Below are 22,493 nucleotides of genomic sequence, written 5' to 3'. Positions count from 1 at the left end.
ATAATGAAAAATGAAAAAAGAAATACACCAATTTAAGCAGACATTCTCCAAATTTGAAGTACACTAGTATTTAAAATCAATTGTTTTCTATTGAGCTATCTAACGTTAAATTTCAAAATGGGTTTCATTTTTTGAATTTGAATTTGCAAGACTCTATTTGATAATTATTTTTTATTTTAATTTTAGAAAATTAAGCGTATGATACATTTATATATTTAAAAAAAAATTACAAGTACTAAACACTTATTTCATCCCTAAATTAAACCTACGTTTAACTCATTTCATTCCAAATATTAAATTTAATAGATAGAAATGAAGCATTATAAAATTTGAAAACTCATTTCATCCCAAGATTAAGTTTAATAAATTGAAAAGAAGAATTATAAAATTTGAAAATTAATGGAGATTTTGAATATTATTTAGTGAATTGAAGATGGAAATAAATGAAAGAATAAAAAACACAACCTTGAAGATGATTTTGAAATGGCATCTCTCTCTCTCTCTCTTTCAAATGTATATATTAAAAGCTTATGAATCCGAGAGATAGAGACTAGACCACAAAAATACCATTCCCATTCTTTTCCATTTTCTTAACTCTTCCCCTGTTTTTTTTTTTTTGTCTCAAAATTTCAACAATCAACACTATGATTGGCGACAAGAAATCGATTATACCTCGTCAATCTTCCTATAACTCTTTGTATTTGAATCCCCTCACTGACCTCCGCCACAACCGTAGCTGCAGCGACGGCGGCGGATTCAGGCAAGGTAAAGAGAACTTAACCCCTAATACGAAGGATAAACAGAGAGATGAACCTGCACCTGCAGTGCTTTGCGACAAAGAAAATGTGATTCCTGCTAATGGGTTTTGTGCTAATTCGAAGCAGCAATTTGGGGATTTTAAGTCATTTTCTAATGGGAAGGCTTTGAAGCCTTCTTCACTTCATCTTTGTATGCAAATGAACGAGCCTGATAAGGTTTTTGCATCTAGATTGTGGGATGGAACTGATTCTGAACATTCGAGTTCTTTGAAGATATGGGACTTTTCGGATTCAGAAGCTGCTCCAGCTTCCTCATGGTCTACTTTGCCTAACAGGTGGATTTTAGAACTTCCAACGCCATTGATCCACTTCTTGATGATATATTTTGTTTTGGTGCTTACTCTTTACTATTGTTCTCATGAGATTTTTATCTATTTCATTAACAAGTTTGAGTTCTATGCTCCATTTTGATTACCGGGATAACCATTTCGCTTTTAGTTGCTGTTTTTTGAAATTTATGCTGGTTTTCTCATTTTTGAACAAGCGCCTGAGTTATTAGACAAATTCTAAAACAAAAACAAGCTTCTGAAAACTGTTTGGCTGATGTCCATTTGTTAATCATTTCATTCTTTTGTTTTTGATTTTTGAAAATTAAGCCTCTTTCATTTTAATTATTTTTTACCATAGTTTGAGTAGATTAAGTTCCTAGCTTTTAAAAACTATATCTTTAGTTTCAAATATTGACTTGATTTTTCTTTAAAAAAAACATAGATAAAAAGTGAATATCAAAACAATAGATTGAGAGGTGGAGAATGTATTTTTTTTACAAGATTAATTTTCGAAAACTAAAATTAAAAAGAAATCATTACTTACCACGGTTTTAGTTTTACAAATTAGGTTGGTTTTTTTTTTTTAAAAAAAACGAAACATTATAAATCATACAAACTTGTAATTTTCAAAAACCAAAAACTAAAAATCAAATCATCATCCAATAAGATCTTATTTTTTGTCGTTAAGAATTGAACTTATACACATTCTTAGTTCATGTAAAGGTAGGAAAGGTAAATTAGTCGCTAACTCATGATAACCAAAGCGGGTGAACTTTATAGTTGACGATAATATTGATGAAATAAAAGAAGCATAGAAACGAAGGACTCCACTATTTCCTTATCCATTATAAACCTAAATTTCACCCCTGTTTCTCTGTTATGTTTTCTTTTTCTTTGATGTTTTCAAAATCCACGTTATGCTTTTAAAAGCGTGTGTTTTTTTTACATTGAAATTTGATTAAGAATTTAAATCATTACAATGGTAAAGTAATAGTAAGAACGCAAGCACAATTCTCAAAAGCAAAAGAAAAATGTGAAGAAAACCTGCATTTTAAGCTTATTTTTTTTCTCTGATTAATGTTATTTCAAGGTTTGCAAGAATGTTGGGAGTGATTGTGTAATTGGTATTTTCTCTTTAGGTCATTGTTGTGTAGGCCACTGCCTGTGGATGTGGGGAGATGTACTTGTGTCATTGTGAAGGAAAAATCACCAGATGGCCTTCATGGTGGAGCCTTCTATTCTCTATACACAAATGTAAGCTTTTAGCTTTCACATTTTTTTATGCTAAAATATGAAACTTATCAACAAGGGCTCTGTTCTTAATGATTTACATTTCTCTTTCCTTCATATTTTGATCAACTTTCTTTAAATCAAGTGCGTTTTATGAGAAATTTAGGCCTTTTCAATTCCACTCTTAAAGAAAAACAGAATTCTAGAGACTTTCAAATCCTTTAACTTAGTACAGGATTTCTTGCTGATCTTCAATCTATGTTTTCTGCATTTGAAACTTTATCAGGAAGGAAAGGGGCGGCAGGACCGGAAGTTGGCGGTAGCTCGTCATGGACGACGGAAAGGGAGGTCAGAGTATAAAATAGCTCAGAGTGCAAGGGGGATATTGTGCAATGCAGATGATAGTTTTGTTGGATCCATGACTACAAACCTTGTTGGTTCAAAATATTACATATGGGATCAGGTTCCAATGGAATGTTAAATTGTGTTGAATTTGAAAAAAGTTTCCAGAGTTTCCTTGTGACATGGTTTTCTCTTTGTGTTTGTTCTCAGGGAAGCCGTCTGAAACCGATCCCAACCCAGTCGAGATCGCTTCTGGGTGCTGTAACGTGAGCCTTCACCCTGTCCCTCCGGCTATCTTTCTCTTTTCTCCCTCTCTATCACTCTTTTGGAGCCACTGACTTGGCTTTGTTTTCTACAGATTCACGCCTACAATAACCACTTGGACAGGCAGCCATAGGAGCATGAAGGCTTTCATCCCCAAGCATCAATCAATGCAGCTGAAAAACACCAATCAGGTGCTTTAGAACATTTGATATTCTTTCTAATTTCTACAATATGTAACGAAATGTTGCACCACCAACCAGGCGTTTCAATACTTCCACATTGATGAAAATGTTTAAACATTAACAAAATATCAAAAGTCATCAAGTACACATTTTTTTCCTACCCGTTAATTTACTGTTTGTCTACTCCAGCAGGTGCAGCACATAGCAGGGCTTCCAAGGGAATGGGAGGAAGAAAAGGCCAAAGTTCACCAGCTTGTTTCCAAGGTTCCCCAATACAACAAGGTGAAGTAGAAAATTGCCATTCAGAAATAATTCTTCAATGAAAACTTGGAACTGCTTTGGATTTCTAACCCCAAACCCTTCAATAAGTCTCAATAACTCTTGGATGAGAACTCTCCAATTAAATAATTGCCATTGTTTTATTGTGTTTGAGTTCTTCAGATTTCTAAGCAATATGAGTTGGACTTTAGAGACAGAGGAAGGGCAGTTTCAGGTCTTGTGATCCAAACCTCCGTGAAGAATTTTCAGTTAACTTTAGAGGTACAAATCCATATTTTTTAGAGTACTAACTTCTGGATCAAATAAGATAGAAAGAAAGTGATTTTCAATTATAATATGGCTGAGTTTTGAGTTGGCTTTTTGGTACAGGAAAATGGTAAACAAACAATTCTCCAACTTGGAAGGATTGGGAAGTCTAAATATGTGATGGATTATAGGTAAGCAGATCATTTCTTTGTATTCTCTAGATTTTCAAACCGTGCAAAATTCTGCTACAAAACATATAAATGTAAAACGAAATCATAATACATCGATCAACACCGTACCAACCCGAATAAAATATTTAAATGTCCATCTGTATATCTACAACTCCAAAAGTTCAACATGGATAGTCTTATCTCCAGCATGCTAGATGGCTTTTGGTTTGTAACTAAAGTGATTGAATCTGGATAGTGCTAATAGGGATGTTGATGTGAATAATGACAGTGAGAGTTTTGGGCTTTCTTGCAGATATCCACTGACAGGTTATCAAGCCTTCTGTATATGTTTGGCTTCCATAGATTCAAAGCTGTGTTGTTCAGTATGATGATCACATATAATTTGGCTGCTTTTCAGCTCTCTTTTGTAGTTCAATCTCTGAACTAAGCTTCCTTTCAATGCCCTACCTACCCTTAGATTGATGCAAGACATTTAATTGAAGATGTGTTTGTAAATTCTCTCTTTGAGTCTTGAATTTTGAGGATTAACAATATTCATCTTTGATGATTTTGGTGAACCAAGTTTCTCTTATATGGAGGTTGAGTGAAGTCGGCATTAATTTGTTATCTTATATCCACTAAACTACGCTGGAGATTGACATAAATAATAAGAACTCTATTTACTTCATTTCTAAATGTTTGTATTTTGTTTAATTTATTTATGAGTTTTAAATTTCAAAACTCAAAATTTAGATAACATGAAAATATCAAAATGCAGTTTTTTTTTTTTTTATAGAATTTACAGAATCACAAAATCCAAAAAAACGAAAAAACAAAATACAAAATTTGAAATGTTTGCCATTTGGACGTTATATTGACAAAGGAGCAGTTTCTTTTTTGATAAAACCACCTTTGAATTATATAAGTGGAAGTTTTGGCCAATGTAAGAGTGCCTATCTATTTGGTAATGTGTACATTGAACATAGAATTATTAAATTACTAACTTACTATTTGAACTCAGTTCTTTTTTTATTCAGGTTCTTTCCTCCAAATTTTAAATTATACTTTTCATTTTTTTTCAAATAAATACTTATGAAATTCTTAGTAAAACATTATAAAAATAAATATTTAAAGTATTTAATTTTTCTTCTTTTTTAGTTTTCAAAATTAGTATAGGCTTTAAAACATTGATAGAAAAGTATAGAAAAGTAGCGTAATTTAAACTTTCAAATTTCTTAAAACTTACGGATCCAACACAAACACAAAACTGAAAAATAGAGATAATGTGTATTATTATGCATCATTAATGTTGATAGACACAAACATCAAACGCTAAAAAAATGTTTGTTTTGAAAATTTAATTGAAGAATATTGTGAATATTAATGAATGAAAATGATACTTAAAAAATAATAATAAATCAAAAGAATTTATTGAAATTCCAATCGAATTGATGAAGGAGTTGAGTTGGCAAAAAATGTTATAATGAAATGTATAGTACAGGTAATGCTATCAACTTCCAACTAACCAAATCTCAATCACTTCCGAAATGTGTAACAGAAAAAGTAGGTTATTAATTGCACATTAAAAGATTGTCGTCTAAAGTTAGAAACGAGTTGTTTTAACCATAACCTATACAATTTAATTGGTACTACGTAATATATATATATATATATATATATATATATATATATATATATATATATAATATTTAATCTTAGCGTGTTATTTTGTAATTTGTAAATATTTAGTTTTTGAATTTAAACGTGTAGTTTGATAATTAAACATATTCAAATTACTATAAGATGTAAAACTAGGTTATTTTGAAGAAAAAAACGTTATGACTTAATTTTGAGGAGTTTTTTTGTTACAAATTTATAGGTACGTAGAGGTTAGAATTGTTACTTATTAATGTGCATAGGTATGATAACATTGGACCTAAATTTAATATTACGTGGATTAATTGTTGCTAATAAAAGTTTATAAACTAAATTGATAACTTATAAGAAAGTTTGGACAAAATAAAAATAATATCAAACTAAGCTGTGATAGATGTGGGAGAATTAACTACTCGTTTTATTGTTAGATATTAGTGTAAAGTATTACAAAATTTGTAAAGAATTAACTACTAGTTTTATCGTTAAATATTAGTCTAAAGTATTACAAAATTTGGAATTACAAGAACATGTTTTAAACCATTTTTTTAAAGTAAATTAAAGAGTATTTTTGAAATTGTTAAATATTATTTTTGAAAATATATTTAACTCCTAAAATTAAATTTAGACATAATTTCATCAGCTAAAATTGATAATTTAGTTACGTGACATATTCGCATTAAAATGATCCAACAATTTTATAATAACAAAGATTATTCGTTTTAATTTCCCATGACTTTCTTTAGAATTATGCATTTTATTTACGAAAAGAAAACAATTCACTAATTAATAACATAAAATTTCTAGCTCTTTTTATTATAATCTTAAAATGCACAAATTATTTCTACTGGAAATTTCCGATCCCAATTCTTAATGCACACAAATTTTCTACATTTGCATGCAAACAAATTTTATGGCGGAAAAAAAAAAAAATTAAACGTTTAGTTTCCTTCTCTCTGTTCTTGTGAATCAAAGAAGAAGGCTTTACAAAAATGAAAAACTAACTTCTCTAAAATTATAATTAATTGACTTATTTCCTCAAACTGATCTCATCGGACATTGAATTCCTTAGTCCCCTCTTTTGATCGTAACCTAATTAAGCATCAAGTTCGCAGTGAAAAACCGATGAAGGTAAAAACGAATTTAGGTACCCAAAAATGCTGTCGTCGCCTTCGGCAAAATCGCCGGAATCTTGAGTACAATCGAAGTAAGTTTGAATGTCGTCAGGAAAACATCGACGTGGCCGATCAGATTCCGACGGAGTCTCTGCAGTGGATGTTCTTTCGATTATGTCTTTGAATTTCGAGGAATGGAGAAGGAGCTGGATCGCCGTGGAGGAGGAGGAGCAGTCGCCGTCGCCAACTTCCGGAAGTGGCTCGATGGAGGGTTGACCGGAGCTGGAGCATTGTGACGGGAAAGTGAATCCGAGGAGGGAATTGGGGTCAAATTCTGATGGTGTTTCGCCGGCGTTAGGGTTTGGTGGACGGTTAGTGTTTGGGATATCCTGTTCCCCCGGACGAAGGCATTTGATGTAACGGCTGAGGTCGAAATTTGTAACGGCGTTAAGGCCACGGTATTCTATGGCTGCCTTGTCGTAAGCCGTGGCAGCTTCTTCTTGGGTAGCTGGGAAAGTAAATGTGAAAAAAGTCGTCAGGGTTTGTCTTAAATTATCATGTTGGTTCTATTTAATCAATTTTACTCTTAATTAAGCATAATATATATTATTCATTGACAATTAAAAATAGTTAAATAATAGAAAAGGTATTTTCAAATATAAGAAAAAACTGAAACCGTTTACAAAATATATAAAAAATCTATAATATAGATATATATATATATATAAAATTGCTATATTTTTTCTTGTAAACAATTTCAATTTTTTTCCATCTATAAACATTTCTTTTCATTAATTTATTATAAAAGACAAATAGATGAAAAAATAAAATGAAAAAGAAGTAATTACTTGTTTTAATATTTATGGAAAGTAAATAAACTAAAAGATAAAGTATATATCTTTCCTCTTTGTTTCAACTTTTATGAACATTTTCTTTAGAATAATTTGAAACAAAATTTTAAGATTCATTGAACGATGACATATGATGATTCAAATTTTTGTTTCATGTCACTCTACTTACACCATTTTCATATTTGGATTTCTATTCAAATTCTAAAAAATTTATTCCTTAAGGATACTTTTGAAATGTTTGTATTTGTTTAATGGCAATAACCATTGCAACTTTTTTAAAGGTATACGTGTATTTTTCATCAAACAAATAAGAAAGTTTAAAAATATATTTTTTATAATTAACCTAAACTAATTTTCAACATTTGAAGATTAACAATAACAAAAACAAGAATAATAATTGATGATAATACTAATAAGTTAATCTTTATGGAGTATGGAGAATTTGGTGGGGAGACATTGAAAAATTTATGAAATCATGTGTCAAAATGAATAATCTTAAATGGCGCTGGCCATGCTGCAGTTGAGGTTTGGTGATCTACATGACCAACCACTAGAATTAGTTGGCTTTTGATATATGTTTGAAATATTTTAGTTTCTTTTAGAAGAAAAGATTCTTACTTTTGTAATTCAAACAAAAAATGGACAAATTAACTAAGCATGTTTGTCTTAAAAAGAAATTAATTTTCTTACCGACAAAATTTAATCTATTTGTAAAAATAAATTTTAACTTCTTATTTTAAAATTAGATTTAAACATTGTTTTTAAATAGAGAAAAAATAAATAAAAGTATTTACGAATATAAAAAAAAATGTTATTTGTTTATCACATATAAATATTTATAGATAGTGAATATAAATGATAAACCATAAATTTTTCTATATTTACAAATAATTTTAATTGGTTGATATCTCAAATAAATATTATTTTTATAATTAATATTATGGAATTTCAGAACATTCTTGAATATATATATCAAAAAAGGCATGTGATAATATAAATAAATCTATAGGCGAAAAGGATAAGATGACATATGGAACTATATACAAATGAGAGAGAAAATAAGATTCATATCCATGCCAAGTATTAAAGAGTGTGATATGTGAACTAAAAAAGAAAATGTCTGATGTGTGTGATAGCAACTATAGGGTAATATAATGAAGGGAAGCTTTTTAATTATAAAACACATATTATTTAAAGATAATATATTTTTTCCTCTCGTTTTTTTTCGTTTCCTTATTTTCAAATATTGAAGTACCAAATTAATTATTAGTGTATATTAATTTGTATTGTCTTTCAAGGTTCTTCTTTTTCTTTTGTTATTATTCCCATCAATTTTGAATCATTATTCTAACATAATATCAATTCCCCAAAATTTATCATGTTAATTTTTTTAAAAAATAATATTTTATTTTTTTTATTGATGAAAAGAAATGCACGAACATAAGCATAGTTTAAAGTTGAACCTAAATATTACTCATTTAATATAGTTATCAAAATACTATTGTGACATCATGTTGGTCAAAATCCATTTAGTGACAATTCTTTATTAGCCATATAATGTGATTTAGCCACTAATAAGGACAATGCCTAGGTGCACTTAATTCGATGTTTTTTTACTCTTTACACGTTAAAAATAAAATAATTTTATGAATAGTTATTTGTGTCTAATTTTTTTAATTAACAATTATTTAATTACAGTTAAGTTTGAGTAGTAAAAAGTGAGATTAATTACCGTATGTTCCAAGGTAAAGGTATTTGTTGCCAAACACTCTGCCAATTCGAGCTTCCCATCTTCCATTATGATGGTGCCTGCAACAATGGAATCAAAATACGTGAACCCAAACTCTTTCTATTTTTCTTCCAAAAAGAAAGAAAACTATTTCAATTTCAAAGTTATAGGTATTAAGGGGAAAAACAATGCCAAAAAATGCGTTCAAAAGACTATGGTGGTTCTTTCTGTCTTCACATGCAAACAACTTTACACGTCAAGATTGTCTTTCATCTTCAAGTCATAAATATGGTTTATTTTATTCAAGTTTCTTCTCATTCAATTAGAACTACAATTTCTACCTAGTGTTTAATATTTTTAAAATTTTATACAGAAATAATTAGATCAACAATTATTTCTCATAATCTTTATCTCTCAAAATTTCAATAATGGAAAAGAATTATGATAAATAAGAACTCCTACAAGCGTTGACCAAAAGGAAAGTATATTACACATGTCGGCAACCACATGCCTGCATTTATAACCCTTTTATAACCTTGCAAAAATAGAAGAGAAAAAAATAAAATAGACGAGAGCTTACAAAGTTTTCTTTTCCCTTTGTAGTTCAATAACACATAGATTGAGAAATCCGAATCTTTAATTTTTAGGTCAAAAATACATTATTTAACCACTTAGCATTTACTCAAATGAAAGAGGAGTATTCAATTTAAAACGGTATTTGTTAAATCGTGAATTGACAAAAAAAAAAAATATATTGTATTAAAGAGAATTTGTTCAACCAACTACCCAAATACTATATCTTTAAATCATTTAAAATTTAAGCTTATTCGTGATTAGAAATTTGATATTGTATCATCTAGCTATCTATATCTATAGTAAAATTTTGAGTTTGATAATATAAATTTTATATAATTAAATTATATTAATTGTTTTGGTTCGTCTTGTCTAGTTGTATACCTACAAAGTTCTTGGTTTTTTATTTTTATTAGAAATATCAGCATATAGTTTTTTCTTCCATTCTTGGTTAGTGGTTGAGGGATGATATCATTAATTGTCCCTACAGTAAGAGGAAAAAGATATCTCCCAAATTCATAACACAAAGAAATTGGAAACAGGCAACGTAAAAAAGTTAATTAAGAAAGCTCCACACACAACACGTCATATTTTTCATATATTTGACTAGGAGGGTCGCTAGAAAGACACCTATGGAGTGTTTTGACTATATACATATATGAAAATTACTTCTAACCACGAAACTAAAAAAAAAAGTTTACAAATATAAGAAAATATTCAAAAGTTATACATTAGCCTTAAAAATACCAACGCCTTTTAATATTTTTTTCTGATGATACTAATTTAAAATTTCATCTAACATAAAACTCAATTATTTGATTTTGAAATTCAAAATTACAATTTAAAGTTCAAGCTTTCAAGGAATGCTTAAGTCAGTGTTAAACCAAATATTAATTGTAATTTAACCAACATATTTTATGAAATTTAAAACGTTAATATATTTTGACATAAAACTTTAAAATATTTGTTTCCGTAAGAAGAAGAGAGGCTTCAACTTTCTACTCTATATATTAATTGAAATAAAATTATTGGTAAGAATCTACTTATTATTTTTTGAAATAAAAAGAAATAATTAAACAGATATGACACAAAAAGATTAAGAGCAATAAAAGCATTAAAGTAAGTTTCTGTTGGAGGGTAATGGTACCTTGCTACACCTCTGTACTTTGAAACCCCGCGAGAGAAGCCGCTACTCTTCCTGTGGATTGAACTCATAAAAAAATTGATATATGGATTCAATTTTAAGTTCAAATTTGAAATAATCTTTCTATAGATTAATGGTAATTAAATTAGTAATTAACCTTCTCAAATATCCAATATACTCTTCTCTTGATTGGCCTTCCATTTCTTTAAGCTCATCTTGGTACGTTAATAGCTAAAAAATTTCAGAAGAATTCACCACATGATCTTCAACCGATTTGATTTTAATTTCCATATAATCAAAATAAAATCAAGTGAATGCAGAAACAACAATCGATCAATTAGAAAATTACTGGAAAGTTAAGAACAGTTTCAGTTCCCCAGTACTTGAGCGCTGCAAGATCGTAAGCATGAGCAGCTGCGTCTTCATCATCATACGCTCCTGTAAATCAGAGGAAAACAATAGCAGTACACATACTCAACATCAATCACTCAGTTTTTCACTATTAAATCGACAAGTTCAAGTAATTCGAATCGCAGAAATACCTAAATACACTGCACGTTTTGGTTCAGATTTCATCAATAAATCACCACCGCAACCGCAAAACAGAGGCAGGAAATCAAAAGATCAAAGAATAGTGAAATCAGAATTTATCGGCATCAAATACTGCAGAGATATATTCATCAAAGAGAGAGAGAGAGACAAAAAAAGAAAACAAAAGAAAAGAATTACAAAACCTTGACGTCCTTTCTTGTTCTGTCCTTCATTCCAGCAATTCTTATCCCACAAATGCGCCTCAAACCGTCCAGTCCATCTATGCCTAAAGTAAACCAAATGGATTAAAAAAAGAAATTACGAATTCGATTCCGACAGATTTTAAACCCAAACCGATAATGATCACTAACCTAGTGACTCCGCGGTAAACAGAGCTACGTTGAGCGGGAGAATCACGAGGAGTGGACTTACGCGTACGCTTCGTCAGTACCTTCCTCTGGCTATGAAGGATTGAGGAAGAAGAAGAAGAAGAAGAAGAGTGAGGATCATGGTCAGTAGTAGTGGAAATGGAATTGTTGTGAGAAGGATTTGAGATCTTCGCCATTAAAAGGAGGAGAGAAGGAGGAGAAGAAAGGACTGAGTCATCCAATGGAGAAATGGGGAATTTAAAAGGGAATTGGGGGAAAGAAGGAGTAAGAAAATATATAGGGAAACAGATGGAAGGTGTTTGGTTGTTTGGTATTGGTAATTTGGAGAGCCAGTCGAAGAGGAAGTCGGTTTTTAAATGTTACGACTTACGGCCGTCCTTCTAACTATTCGCTTTCATTTCTTTTCCTTTCCTATTTTTCCCATCCTCACTTCTAATTTCTTTCTTCTTTTTCTCTTTAATAAAATAATTTTAGTGATCACTATTAAATTTTATTATATTTGTAAATGGTTATGTGATTTAAAATTATTCTTTTAAATTTAAAATATTATTTTGATTATATGAGTTAATAGTCTAATTTAATTTTTATATTTTAAAAAAGTTATTTTAGTTTTTCAAAATTAATTTTCAACTAAATTTATCGATAAAATATGTTGATCGACACTAATTGACTACATTCCTAATTACGCTAATAAATACTCATGGACTATCCAATTTCTATCACATATATGCTAAAGATTTTTATTATATTTTTAGTAGTTTTGTTATTTAATTTTTTTTTAATTATAGGATTAACTTGAATTTTTTTTAAAAAAATTATATTTATTTAAACTGTTTTATATAAAAAAATATTTAAAATATACCATTAAAGTTATTTGAAGTAGTGGTCAAAAACTTCCTCTCTTTTCCAAAGTGATTTATTTCAAGCATGCTCTAATTTAAAAGATTATTTTTGTTTAAGTTTTTTCTTGTGTAATTTTGATTTCCGTACTTTTAAATATTAATTTTTTAAAATCTATTGAATAATAATAATAATAATAAAATATGTAAAGTTGTTTTAAATATATACAATAAAATTGCAATACATAACCAAATGTTTTTAAGAAATGAAACAACTAAGCATAGGAGAATAGGAGAAAGTTTAAGGTATAAAAGCTAACATGATATTTCAACCCATTAAATTTAGCTATATAGAAAATTAAAAAAAAAAAAAAAGTAAAATATGTCATTTTGATATCTGTCCACTTTCATATATCTAAGTTTAATTAGGGTATATTATCAATGTTTTAAAATAATATATAATTGTTGATTTTTTAAAATATCATTAGGATTTCTTTCATATAATTTGAAAATAAAAAATATTTTCACTTCATCTATACATTCATTCCGTGCATCATCTACCTTTGTACATTCATAAAAAAGTTTAATCAAAGTTTGACATGTGACAAAATTTATCATTTTCTTTCTAAAATAATTTTAATAATTTTCTTTATTCGAGTAGTAATTAAGAAGGATACATAATGATGAAGACATTTGCGTCTTAAATCGAACAATTAGAGACTGGATTCCTTAATTCACATTTACCTGTTTATTTTTTATTTTTATTAAAAGTCTTCCATACACGTAAATATCATTCAACCAAATTACTCTCCTTATTAGCTTTGCAAAAAAGCCAACTAGAAAAAAAAGCAGAAGTTCAACCACGAGATGATACTAAAAATAATTACATTTTTTTTTTTGTTGTACACTACATGGCATATTAATATTCATAGTATAATAAAAAATAATAAGATTCAAATTCTCGTAGATAATTAACATATCATGAATCACAAATTATGTATAATTTGAAAACAAAAAATAACTACATTTCATTTGTATACATTCATATTGCACATCTTCTATCTTTGAATATTCATTAATTTTTTTAATAAAAGCTTGTCACGCGACAAAATTTGTCTTTTTCTTTTTAAAAATGTTTTAATAGTTTTTGTTACGTAAGAAGGATACACCTTATGAGAATGATGCGAAGACATTTGTGTCCTAATAGCTAGAGAATTCAATTCCTTAATTCACACTCACCTATTTATTTTTTATCTTTTGTTTTTTTAAAAAAAGATTAAAAAATATAAATATTATTCAACCAAACTATCCTTATTAACTCATATAACTCGAAAAAGCCAACTAGAAAAAGTAAAAGTAAAAGTCCAACCATGAGATGCACCAATAGAAAACACACATACCTAAATTATAATTACTAAATATTAAAAACTATTACGTTTTTTTTTGTACAATACGTATCACATTATTATTTATAGCATGATAGAAATCATAAAAAGATCCAAATCATAAACTTCTAGATCATTAACCACTACAAGAAAGCGGAATATCACTCACGACGCCACAAATCGTCGACATAAATAGTAATGACGTGGGCCAAAGTATTACCGATGTCGAATCCTCTATTAGTTTGAACATCGGGAGTAATGCGTCGATGCAATTTTCTTCGACGCATCAAAATGATGATGTCGGCATAGACCTATCCCCGTTGTTGTCCATGTCAACATAGAGTCGATGTCGATAGTGAAATACGCCTGACGTCATTTACGTGCGTTGGTTAAAGGGCAATCCCAACATTGCATTTGGAAAAGGTTCTCCCACGTCATCTACGTTCGATGGAGGAAACACATTGATCTTGAATAACAATTAAGTTATGTTCTAATTTGATTATATTCACTAATGTCACTACTAATTTAATAATTTTATCAAAGTAATATTCAATATAAATCTTATTTGTCCTTTAGGTTTTACTAACCCCTTCTATTTTAGTTCCTTAATTGTCAAAAACTAACTTTAGGTCACTAATGTTCTTTTAACAATTTTTTTTTTCGAAATATGACCCTTATGCTACATGTAGCTTTAAATACTTGAGTTTATGATCAAATTTATGAATAATTAATGGTAACTACTAGTATGGGTTTCATATAAATTTTATGTATTAAAATAACCTAAAATAATTCAATAAAAAATGTGGTTTTATGCCCTAAATTTCATTTATATTCAAATTTGAAGTTTAGCTTAATTTGTTTGGTTGAAACTTATATATTGATCATTGCATATCATCGTAAGTTTGTCTAACACTACTGTAAATTTGACCTTCTTTTATATGCAAAACACGTCAAAAAAAGTCTACGTTGATGGTCTTTGCCCATCAAGTAAGCAGACATCGAGAAAACTGGTTAAAACATGTCATAAAAAAATGTTTACCTTAATATTTTTTGTCAATCAGGAAAATAAAAAAATTTCAATTTTTTTACGTTTTTTTCGTATTTCTTAAATAAAATAAGGAACTTTTCTTAACGCACATGACGTCAAGATAAACATTGTATTAAGACAAATATTTTTCTTGATGATCTTTTGCCACGAACATCAAGAAATCAAAATTTGTGTGCGTCAAGAAATGTCAAATTTACAATAGTGAATATAACTTGTCATATGTAACAAAAAAAATTTTTTCTTTTTTTTTTTTTGTAAATATTATAATGTGAATGGAGAGAAATGATGCACAAAGATAGATGATGTCCGAGATGCACTCAAATATTACTTTTATTTAAATTTATTAAACATTATTACATTGAAAACTAAGCTCGAGATATTATGAAATTAGTTAAGGCATAAATTACATTAAATCTCTAGCTACTATACTATGATATTAGCAAACTAGGGCAACACATTAATGTTAAATCTTCATGAGGATATACTATGATATATTAACAAACTATATTCCCCATCAATCCTTCTTCATTTCCTTTCAAAAATCAAAACTATATAATAATTTTGTTTTCCTTTTTTATATATCTATTATCACATTCTCATTATGCATAGCCCTATAGAATGCTAATTTATTTCTATTTCTATGCATTGCTTTTCTAGATAAAGAATATTAGTTTTTAGTAACTTAACTTTTTTTCCATATTAAAAAAAATCAATTTAAGCCTAACTCTCAATTATTTAACACAACATGTATGCCTTAGAAGTAAAATGAATGATGCCAAATATTGTTAAAGTAAAAAAAAATCATACTAAAAATAAAAAATTTACATTTTGGTTTCTAAATTTTAACTTATGTTGTATTTGGATCTCTAAATTTTTAAACATTGGAGAAATATCCTCCCTTTAACCTTTTAGTCACTTTTTTAAAAATTCAAATAACACAATTGTTATTTAACTTTTTTTCACTAAGAGATTTGTTATTTAACAAAAATAAATTATTCAAGTTAATTAGTTGCTAATTCTATATAGTCCACATTATTAATTTTGTTAATTAAATAATGACATAACATATCTTAATTCTTAACTGATTTCGTACTATATATATATAACACAAGAAGTGGACTAATTAAATAGGTATATATATATTTTTTTAAAAGAAAATTAATATTATGGCTATTTAATGAGAGTGAGATATTTGGAATAATTAAAAAATGTGCATTAAAAGAGTTAGGAGGTGGGAAAAAGATAGTCAACAAATTAAAGGGAAAAAAGTGAATCAAATCTAAAGTGTGGGCTTATAAATTGCTCATACTTTTTGGTAAGGCACATTAATTAAAGGGGATTTAATTTTGGTTTAAAGAGAGAAGGCCAATTTTAATTATTAAAAAATAAACCCATAATAATACATATTATTTTCAATTTTATCATAATTAAACAATTATTATTGTGTGTGTGTGTGTGAGAGAGAGAGAGTTGGATTTGTCATCACCTTTATCTGTCAAAAAAATTTCAGGTAGGTTTGGAGTTGGTTGAACAAATCACATAATTTAATTAATTTAATTAGGAATTTCATGCCTTTATTAATTAATTTAATTTTGAATATATATATTGGCATTTCTTTGTGTTTTGGTTGGAGGGATTTTGTACCAATTAGATCTAACAAGTTTAGATTTGAATTAATTCATTTGACAATGAAATATGTTTTGTATTATCTTGTTTGTTTTAATTAGGTTGAGTTAGATCATCTATTTGTCACTAGATTTTGTACAAAAAAAAGAAAATAAATAGAAAATAAATGCATGACAAGTATATTTATGTATATATAATTTTTCATGCGAAAGAAGAAGATGTTAAATTAATTTATGTCTTGTGGTTGATCTTGTGTTATGAGTTAAATTTTAACACAATATAATTCTATTATATATCGTGAATTGGTTGGAAATTATTTGTTGTGACATTATGCATAAAGTTAAAGACGATTATATTTTTTTAGTACATAAAGCATGCATACTTATGTAAGCAAGAGATAAGTGCACTATTTTATATATAGGAAGAAGAAACAAACTCAAATAAATAAAGGTGGTCAAAATATAAAAAATAAAATACATAAAAAAGATACTATACGAGTGAACATATATTAGTTTTTTAGTAAAATAACTATAGGAGTGAGAGATCAAACCTTCTACCACCATATCAATTATCATAGATATGATAAAATTTGGTCAAAAAATAATACACCCAAAATCCTACTAATGCGGCAAGAGAAGAATATATGAAAAGTCACTATTGTTATGTTATCGTTTTATTTCAATGGTTCTTCCTACTAAAGGATATTCATGCACTATTTTGGATAATTAGAGAAAGCAAAGTACTTGAATAAATCTTCATATCAACACATGAAAGTATGAAAATATAAGCAGAGAAATTAAAAGTCTTAATTGATTTACTTATAAAGGTTGTTTTAATTGGGATGATTGTTAGTTGTAGTTTTTTTTTTTTTTGCTATTTTAATATACAAATTTCTTCACATTTATTTGTGTATATATATATATAGTATGTTTAATTGTTGATGTACTTAAAAAGAAATTTTGTTTTTCCTCAATTTGGTGGAAATGTCAATAAAATATTAATGTAAATACGGATCCTTCTTTTAGGTTAATGTTTCATCCGTTAATATATATATAAAAGATCAAAATCTCCGATAAATTATTAAATTTTGGTTTCGTTAATATCAACACAAAACATTCCTACCTAAAACGTTTATTAAGTTAAATTACATATTTAGTCAATCTAGTTTACATAGAGTTTTAACATACTATTTAGTGTTGTATGGTTTTATAATTTTCAATTTAACCTCTATCATTTTACCATGTATTTATTTTTAATTCAATTTCTATGTGTTCTTTTTTTTAAAATATCAATTTCAATGATCTTAAAAGCTTCACTTTCTTTAAAAAAAAAACAATTAAAAGTTTCAAACGAGTTATGATTTATTGGTTTTAACGTCCGGATATAGAAACTTTTAAGATGACTATATATACAAATTTGTAAGTATATTGATATGTTTTCTTTTGTTACCGATTAATTCTAGAATTAAGGATAAAAGGGGTGAATTGAGCTTGGTTGGTCCAATATTAGCCCAATAGACAAATACCCAACATAATTGGGCCTTATGATGAAACCCAAGCTTGTCTACGTACAATGTTGGATTGGTCGACCTCCACCAGAGTTATTAGAATTAAGAAAAATCTATATCATCTTTGTAGGTAAACTCTATCACATTCTCTATAAAGATTTATGTACTTATCTTTACATAACCCAAATTGTAATTAATAATCGGTTTAAAAATAATAATTAAAAATATAGCAATATTTTAAAAAAAATTGTAAATATAGCAAAACTATACTGATATGATTTATTAGTTTTAACGTACTTTTCTATTTTATTATATTTACAAATTTTTTAAAATGTTATTATATACTTAATTATTTTGGTTGAGGTGCTTTTCTATTTTATAATTATGTTATTATGTTATTGATCCATAATTCTGTTATTGATTCAGACAAATTCTTATCTTTTTTGTTTTACAGATTTTCATTTTTCCAAATTACAAAATTACAAACTAATGTTAAGAGTTAAGTGCCTTTTTTTTTCATCAAAATTTGAAAAAGAATTAATAATAAAAGCGAAAAAGAATGTTTGTCTCATGATTGCAAGGATGACAATGAAAAATCTCCACAAAGTTAAAGTGCATCTTCATCCCCCATCCTTGGATTGGTAAAGTTAAATTACAGGAAGTATGTTAAATCATACTAACTAAATTTGATCCAAAGGTAAACTCCAATTAAAGTGATGTTCTTATTGTACATTCAATTGATACTTTAAGATTAAAATAGAGATTTCATACAAATGACTAACCTTTCGCGGGTTGAATTGAATGATCAGTACAAAAAAAATCCCATCAAAGCTTTACACACAAAAATGTGAACTTGAACAAAAGATGTATGAATTGATTGTAACAATTGAATTGAAATAAATATACAGATTACAAAACAAGTAAAAATCAAATATACAAATCCAAATTTCTTCTTCTTCTTGGACGAAACGAGATTAATTCATCACAAGAACTCCATTTCGTTTTAACCCAATGTCAAATCCAACCCAACCCATTACATTAAAATAATCAGCCTCAATATTTCTCAAGATCCAATCAAATTTTCCGGGAAAATCACCCATTTTCCGGGAAAAATTCTTAAAAACTGCAAGGCTCCCCTGCAAAACCCACTTTAGATTCTTTAGAATTATAAATAACCCTTTGATTCTTCTGCTGATAATTCCCAATTATCATCGTCTGATCTTCATAACCCAAACTCGCAAACGCTAAACAAATCTGTGAAGCATCAGATTTCACAAAATAAAAAACCCCTTCAACATCAACAATCATCTCTGCATTGCCTTCAAAGATAAATTTCACAGTAGGAATATTCACTTCTTCGTACCCTGTTAGATTAAAACAAGTATTAAGAATCGAAAATCCTGGTGTAGTTCGATACCCAGAAAATTGTTTCTCAAATTCTGCTTTGAAAGCTTTGTAAATCGATGGAGATAGCCTTGTTATCACTGTTCCCGAATCGAGTAAACTCAAAACCCCTTCGTTTGAAGATAAACGAGGCACATTCAAATTAACCCCACCGATTGAAATTCCAGTCAGATTCAGAAAGTAGAAATTCGACATTTGTGGGTTTTGAATCATTCTTGTATAGGAAATTGGTGAAATGTTCTTGAAATTTGAGAAATCGGCTCCCCCCAATGTTAAGGAACCTGAAGATCCAACTCCAGTTGTTGGTAAACAGTAAGAAAAAACACTACCAAAAAGAGAGGACGTTTGAGAAACCAGAGATAATTCACTTCTAGCTAAACCCATTAATCCCGAAGCTCCTCCAAATAATCCTTTGTTATTCCGGCCACATCCGAATATGAAATTATCAATCTCAGTTTTACCTAAAGTCAGCTTCTCGAATCCGAGTTCCCCACGGGAGTAAGATCCATCGCCGTAGTCGATCTGGTAGTCGCAGGAAGTTGAGTTTTTGTTAGAACAGAGGCCGGAGCTTCCGGCGGTGGGTTGAAGAGCCACACAGGTAGGGGAATTACAAGGAAGGGAGAGGAAGGAAGAGGAATTAGAGGGATTGAAGAGGGGTTCTTGTTGGTTGTAACAGAGGCGGCAAGGGAGGCATTGAACCCAAGTGAGATCGCTGCCGGTGTCAACGATGAGAGTGGAATTCTGGCCGCCGATGCCGACGGTGACGATGTAATTGAGTGTTTGGAGCCTGGCGCCGGAGGAAATGGGGATTTGGGAATCGGAGAGTTGGTGAGTCTGGCCGGGAAAAATGGCTGATTTGAAATGTGAAAAAAGGGAATTGACGTTAATAGCGTCGAGGATGATACGGTTTTGAAAAATCTTTTCCCAGTCTGTTATTTTGCCTGAACAGTAATCTCTCTGTTTCATTTCCAGTGTCGTTATTCCCTTCGTTATCTCTGAAATTCAAATTCCATAATTAATTGAGACACAAAATTAATTATATTGAAGCTAATTCAATTGTGGATTTCCCTCCACATGAATATTCGTGAAAATACTACTTGTATTGTAAAACACCATTTTTTTTTTCTTTTTTCCCATAGGCTTCACAAGATAAACAGTATAAAAAATATAATAGAATTTATAGTTATCTCCTTAACAAAACAGCAAATTACATATCTGACAATAATTAAAATATTTAAATTTTTTAAACAAAATCATAATACATACATACATACATACATATATATCTTGACATCCCTCTCAAATTTCTTAATTACCAATATAACCTTTAATGTAAAACGATGTTACCTACTCACCCAAATCTTTAATCAAGGGTAACTTGGAAATCTTACCATTAGAGATAGTTTTCATATAGTTTCAATATGGAGCATGTCGGTATTTGATTTATTAAATTTTGAAGTATTACTTAATTTAACACAAAAAAAGAAGAAGTTAAATCTTCAAACCCTCATTTAGCAAACTACTATGATAATGTGGGTGTGTGTATATATTTCATTTGTATTCTTTAGAAATAGAATCTAGAATGAATACTTTGGTGAAAAATTATAATAATGTTTTTTTATTATCATTTTAAGTCTTATGATTCTAATAAAAAGTTTTTTTTAAAAAAAGGTACATTAATAACTTGATTGAAATTTGCACAATAAGGGAAAGAAAAATCCATTATTAATTGGTGAATGTAATTTCCCAAAAAAAAAGGAAAAAAAGAAAACAGAAGAGAGAAATAGCCCAACAGAAAGAAAAAAAAATACAAAGTATTTTTTGCTAAAAAACCTAAAAGAGGAAAAACAAATTTCTGTTTAAGAAATTCAAAATGTAATAATGTGAGTTAATAGTTTGATATGTTTTTTCTTTTAAAAGAAAAAAAAAAAACCCTTTAAAAAGAGATTTAAACATAACCCAAGAGCCCAAAAAAAGATTAGCTTTTACTAGAAAATTACACAAACCCAAATTTAATTAACTTTATAAAGAAAAGAAAAAAGCAATTAATGATGAGAGTTCACATTTTAAAACAAGAAAAAAAATGGCAAATCCTATATCCTTACAAAAAAGCAAAAGCAAAAAGGTCATATTTTTCATTAAAAGAAAAAACAGATCCCAAAGATAATTAACAACAACAACAATGAAGATTAGTGTGAAAAAAGAGAAACACTCACTTGGCTTCTGAAAGATGCAATTAACAACAGCTTCTCCATGCTCCTTCCATGGAAAATTCTGAAAAAGCTGAAGAAGACCCTTCTCATGGTTATCACCATTACCGAGGTTGAACGAGCTCGAACGAGCATCGACGCCAATGGAGAGAAGAGGAAGAAGAAGAAGAAGAAGAAGAGAAAGGGGGAAATGGAGAGATTTCGAAATCTCCATGGCTATGAGAGAAAATTAAAAGAAAAAAAAGTATGGAGATAAGAGAGAAAAGGAAAAAGTGAAAAGAAATAATATTGGAGGGAAAGAGATTCTTAGGAATTGGAGTTTAGCATGGGAACAAAAGATGAAGGGCTGGCTAATTGTGGCCCCCACTTTTGTGCATGAGAAATTATTGGCCTTTCACGTGCATACATACACACACAATTTAAATAATTAATAGTAATGATCATAATAAATTAATCTTCCATTTTAACTAAATTAAAAATGTCTAAATTACGATGATTAGTAGTTACTTATTAATTATCTGTTCAAACCCATTTTTAGTTTTATCTTAATTAATCAAATTTTTGTTTGCTTATGTGCTGTATTTAAAGACCAGTGTGCTTTTTTCTTTTTTAATAATGATTAACGGATGAACTAAAAGTGGACAATTGAGTTTTTTTTATAGTCATATTTAGAAAATATAATGTATTCG

At 28.7% G+C, this 22,493-nt stretch overlaps 3 protein-coding genes across 4 annotated transcripts; 1 reads left to right on the top strand and 2 right to left on the bottom strand.

Annotated features, from left to right (window-relative positions):
- The first annotated feature begins 475 nt into the window (after positions 1 to 475).
- LOC101216780 (tubby-like protein 8) lies at positions 476 to 4,496 on the top strand. Of its 2 annotated transcripts, none has more exons than XM_011661188.2 (9): positions 476 to 1,093; positions 2,227 to 2,341; positions 2,604 to 2,780; positions 2,870 to 2,925; positions 3,018 to 3,114; positions 3,295 to 3,387; positions 3,547 to 3,645; positions 3,754 to 3,821; positions 4,114 to 4,496. In XM_011661188.2, exons 1-9 carry the CDS (start codon positions 645 to 647, stop codon positions 4,187 to 4,189), a joined length of 1,230 nt encoding a protein of 409 aa, XP_011659490.1. In that variant the 5' UTR covers positions 476 to 644; the 3' UTR covers positions 4,190 to 4,496. The 2 variants fall into 2 exon arrangements, with proteins under 2 accessions (XP_011659490.1, XP_004135888.1); XM_004135840.3 differs by having other exon boundaries at positions 478 to 1,093; positions 3,298 to 3,387.
- Positions 4,497 to 6,239: 1,743 nt separating this feature from the next.
- Positions 6,240 to 12,107, bottom strand: LOC101206499 (AP2-like ethylene-responsive transcription factor At1g16060). The gene is made up of 8 exons (XM_011661185.2): positions 11,768 to 12,107; positions 11,600 to 11,682; positions 11,408 to 11,416; positions 11,215 to 11,303; positions 11,023 to 11,096; positions 10,869 to 10,919; positions 9,152 to 9,228; positions 6,240 to 7,076 (listed from the first exon to the last, which is right to left on the bottom strand). Exons 1-8 carry the CDS (start codon positions 11,959 to 11,961, stop codon positions 6,550 to 6,552), a joined length of 1,104 nt encoding a protein of 367 aa, XP_011659487.2. The 5' UTR covers positions 11,962 to 12,107; the 3' UTR covers positions 6,240 to 6,549.
- Positions 12,108 to 18,888: 6,781 nt separating this feature from the next.
- Positions 18,889 to 22,082, bottom strand: LOC101217013 (aspartyl protease family protein At5g10770). The gene is made up of 2 exons (XM_004135841.3): positions 21,811 to 22,082; positions 18,889 to 20,589 (listed from the first exon to the last, which is right to left on the bottom strand). Exons 1-2 carry the CDS (start codon positions 22,016 to 22,018, stop codon positions 19,307 to 19,309), a joined length of 1,491 nt encoding a protein of 496 aa, XP_004135889.2. The 5' UTR covers positions 22,019 to 22,082; the 3' UTR covers positions 18,889 to 19,306.
- Between the last annotated feature and the right edge of the window lie 411 nt (positions 22,083 to 22,493).

Source organism: Cucumis sativus, chromosome 7 (assembly GCF_000004075.3).
Source record: "Cucumis sativus cultivar 9930 chromosome 7, Cucumber_9930_V3, whole genome shotgun sequence".
NCBI classification, from domain to species: Eukaryota; Viridiplantae; Streptophyta; class Magnoliopsida; order Cucurbitales; family Cucurbitaceae; genus Cucumis; species Cucumis sativus.
Note: the sequence above shows the minus strand (reverse complement) of the source record. Positions and strands in the feature narration are given on the sequence as shown.

Bases quoted from the DNA above. Each gene is read 5' to 3' on its own strand.
- LOC101216780 (XM_011661188.2), top strand. From the start codon at position 645: ATGATTGGCGACAAGAAATCGATTATACCTCGTCAATCTTCCTATAAC. The intron at 2,926-3,017 runs GTGAGCCTTCAC...TGTTTTCTACAG, and splicing joins TCGCTTCTGGGTGCTGTAAC to ATTCACGCCTACAATAACCA. The intron at 3,388-3,546 runs GTGAAGTAGAAA...TGAGTTCTTCAG, and splicing joins AGGTTCCCCAATACAACAAG to ATTTCTAAGCAATATGAGTT.
- LOC101206499 (XM_011661185.2), bottom strand. From the start codon at position 11,961: ATGGCGAAGATCTCAAATCCTTCTCACAACAATTCCATTTCCACTACT. The intron at 11,097-11,214 runs GTAATTTTCTAA...GAAATTTTTTAG, and splicing joins AAACTGTTCTTAACTTTCCA to CTATTAACGTACCAAGATGA. The intron at 7,077-9,151 runs GTAATTAATCTC...TTACTTTCCCAG, and splicing joins CCTTTACCTTGGAACATACG to CTACCCAAGAAGAAGCTGCC.
- LOC101217013 (XM_004135841.3), bottom strand. From the start codon at position 22,018: ATGGAGATTTCGAAATCTCTCCATTTCCCCCTTTCTCTTCTTCTTCTT. The intron at 20,590-21,810 runs GTGAGTGTTTCT...TTTGAATTTCAG, and splicing joins TTGCATCTTTCAGAAGCCAA to AGATAACGAAGGGAATAACG.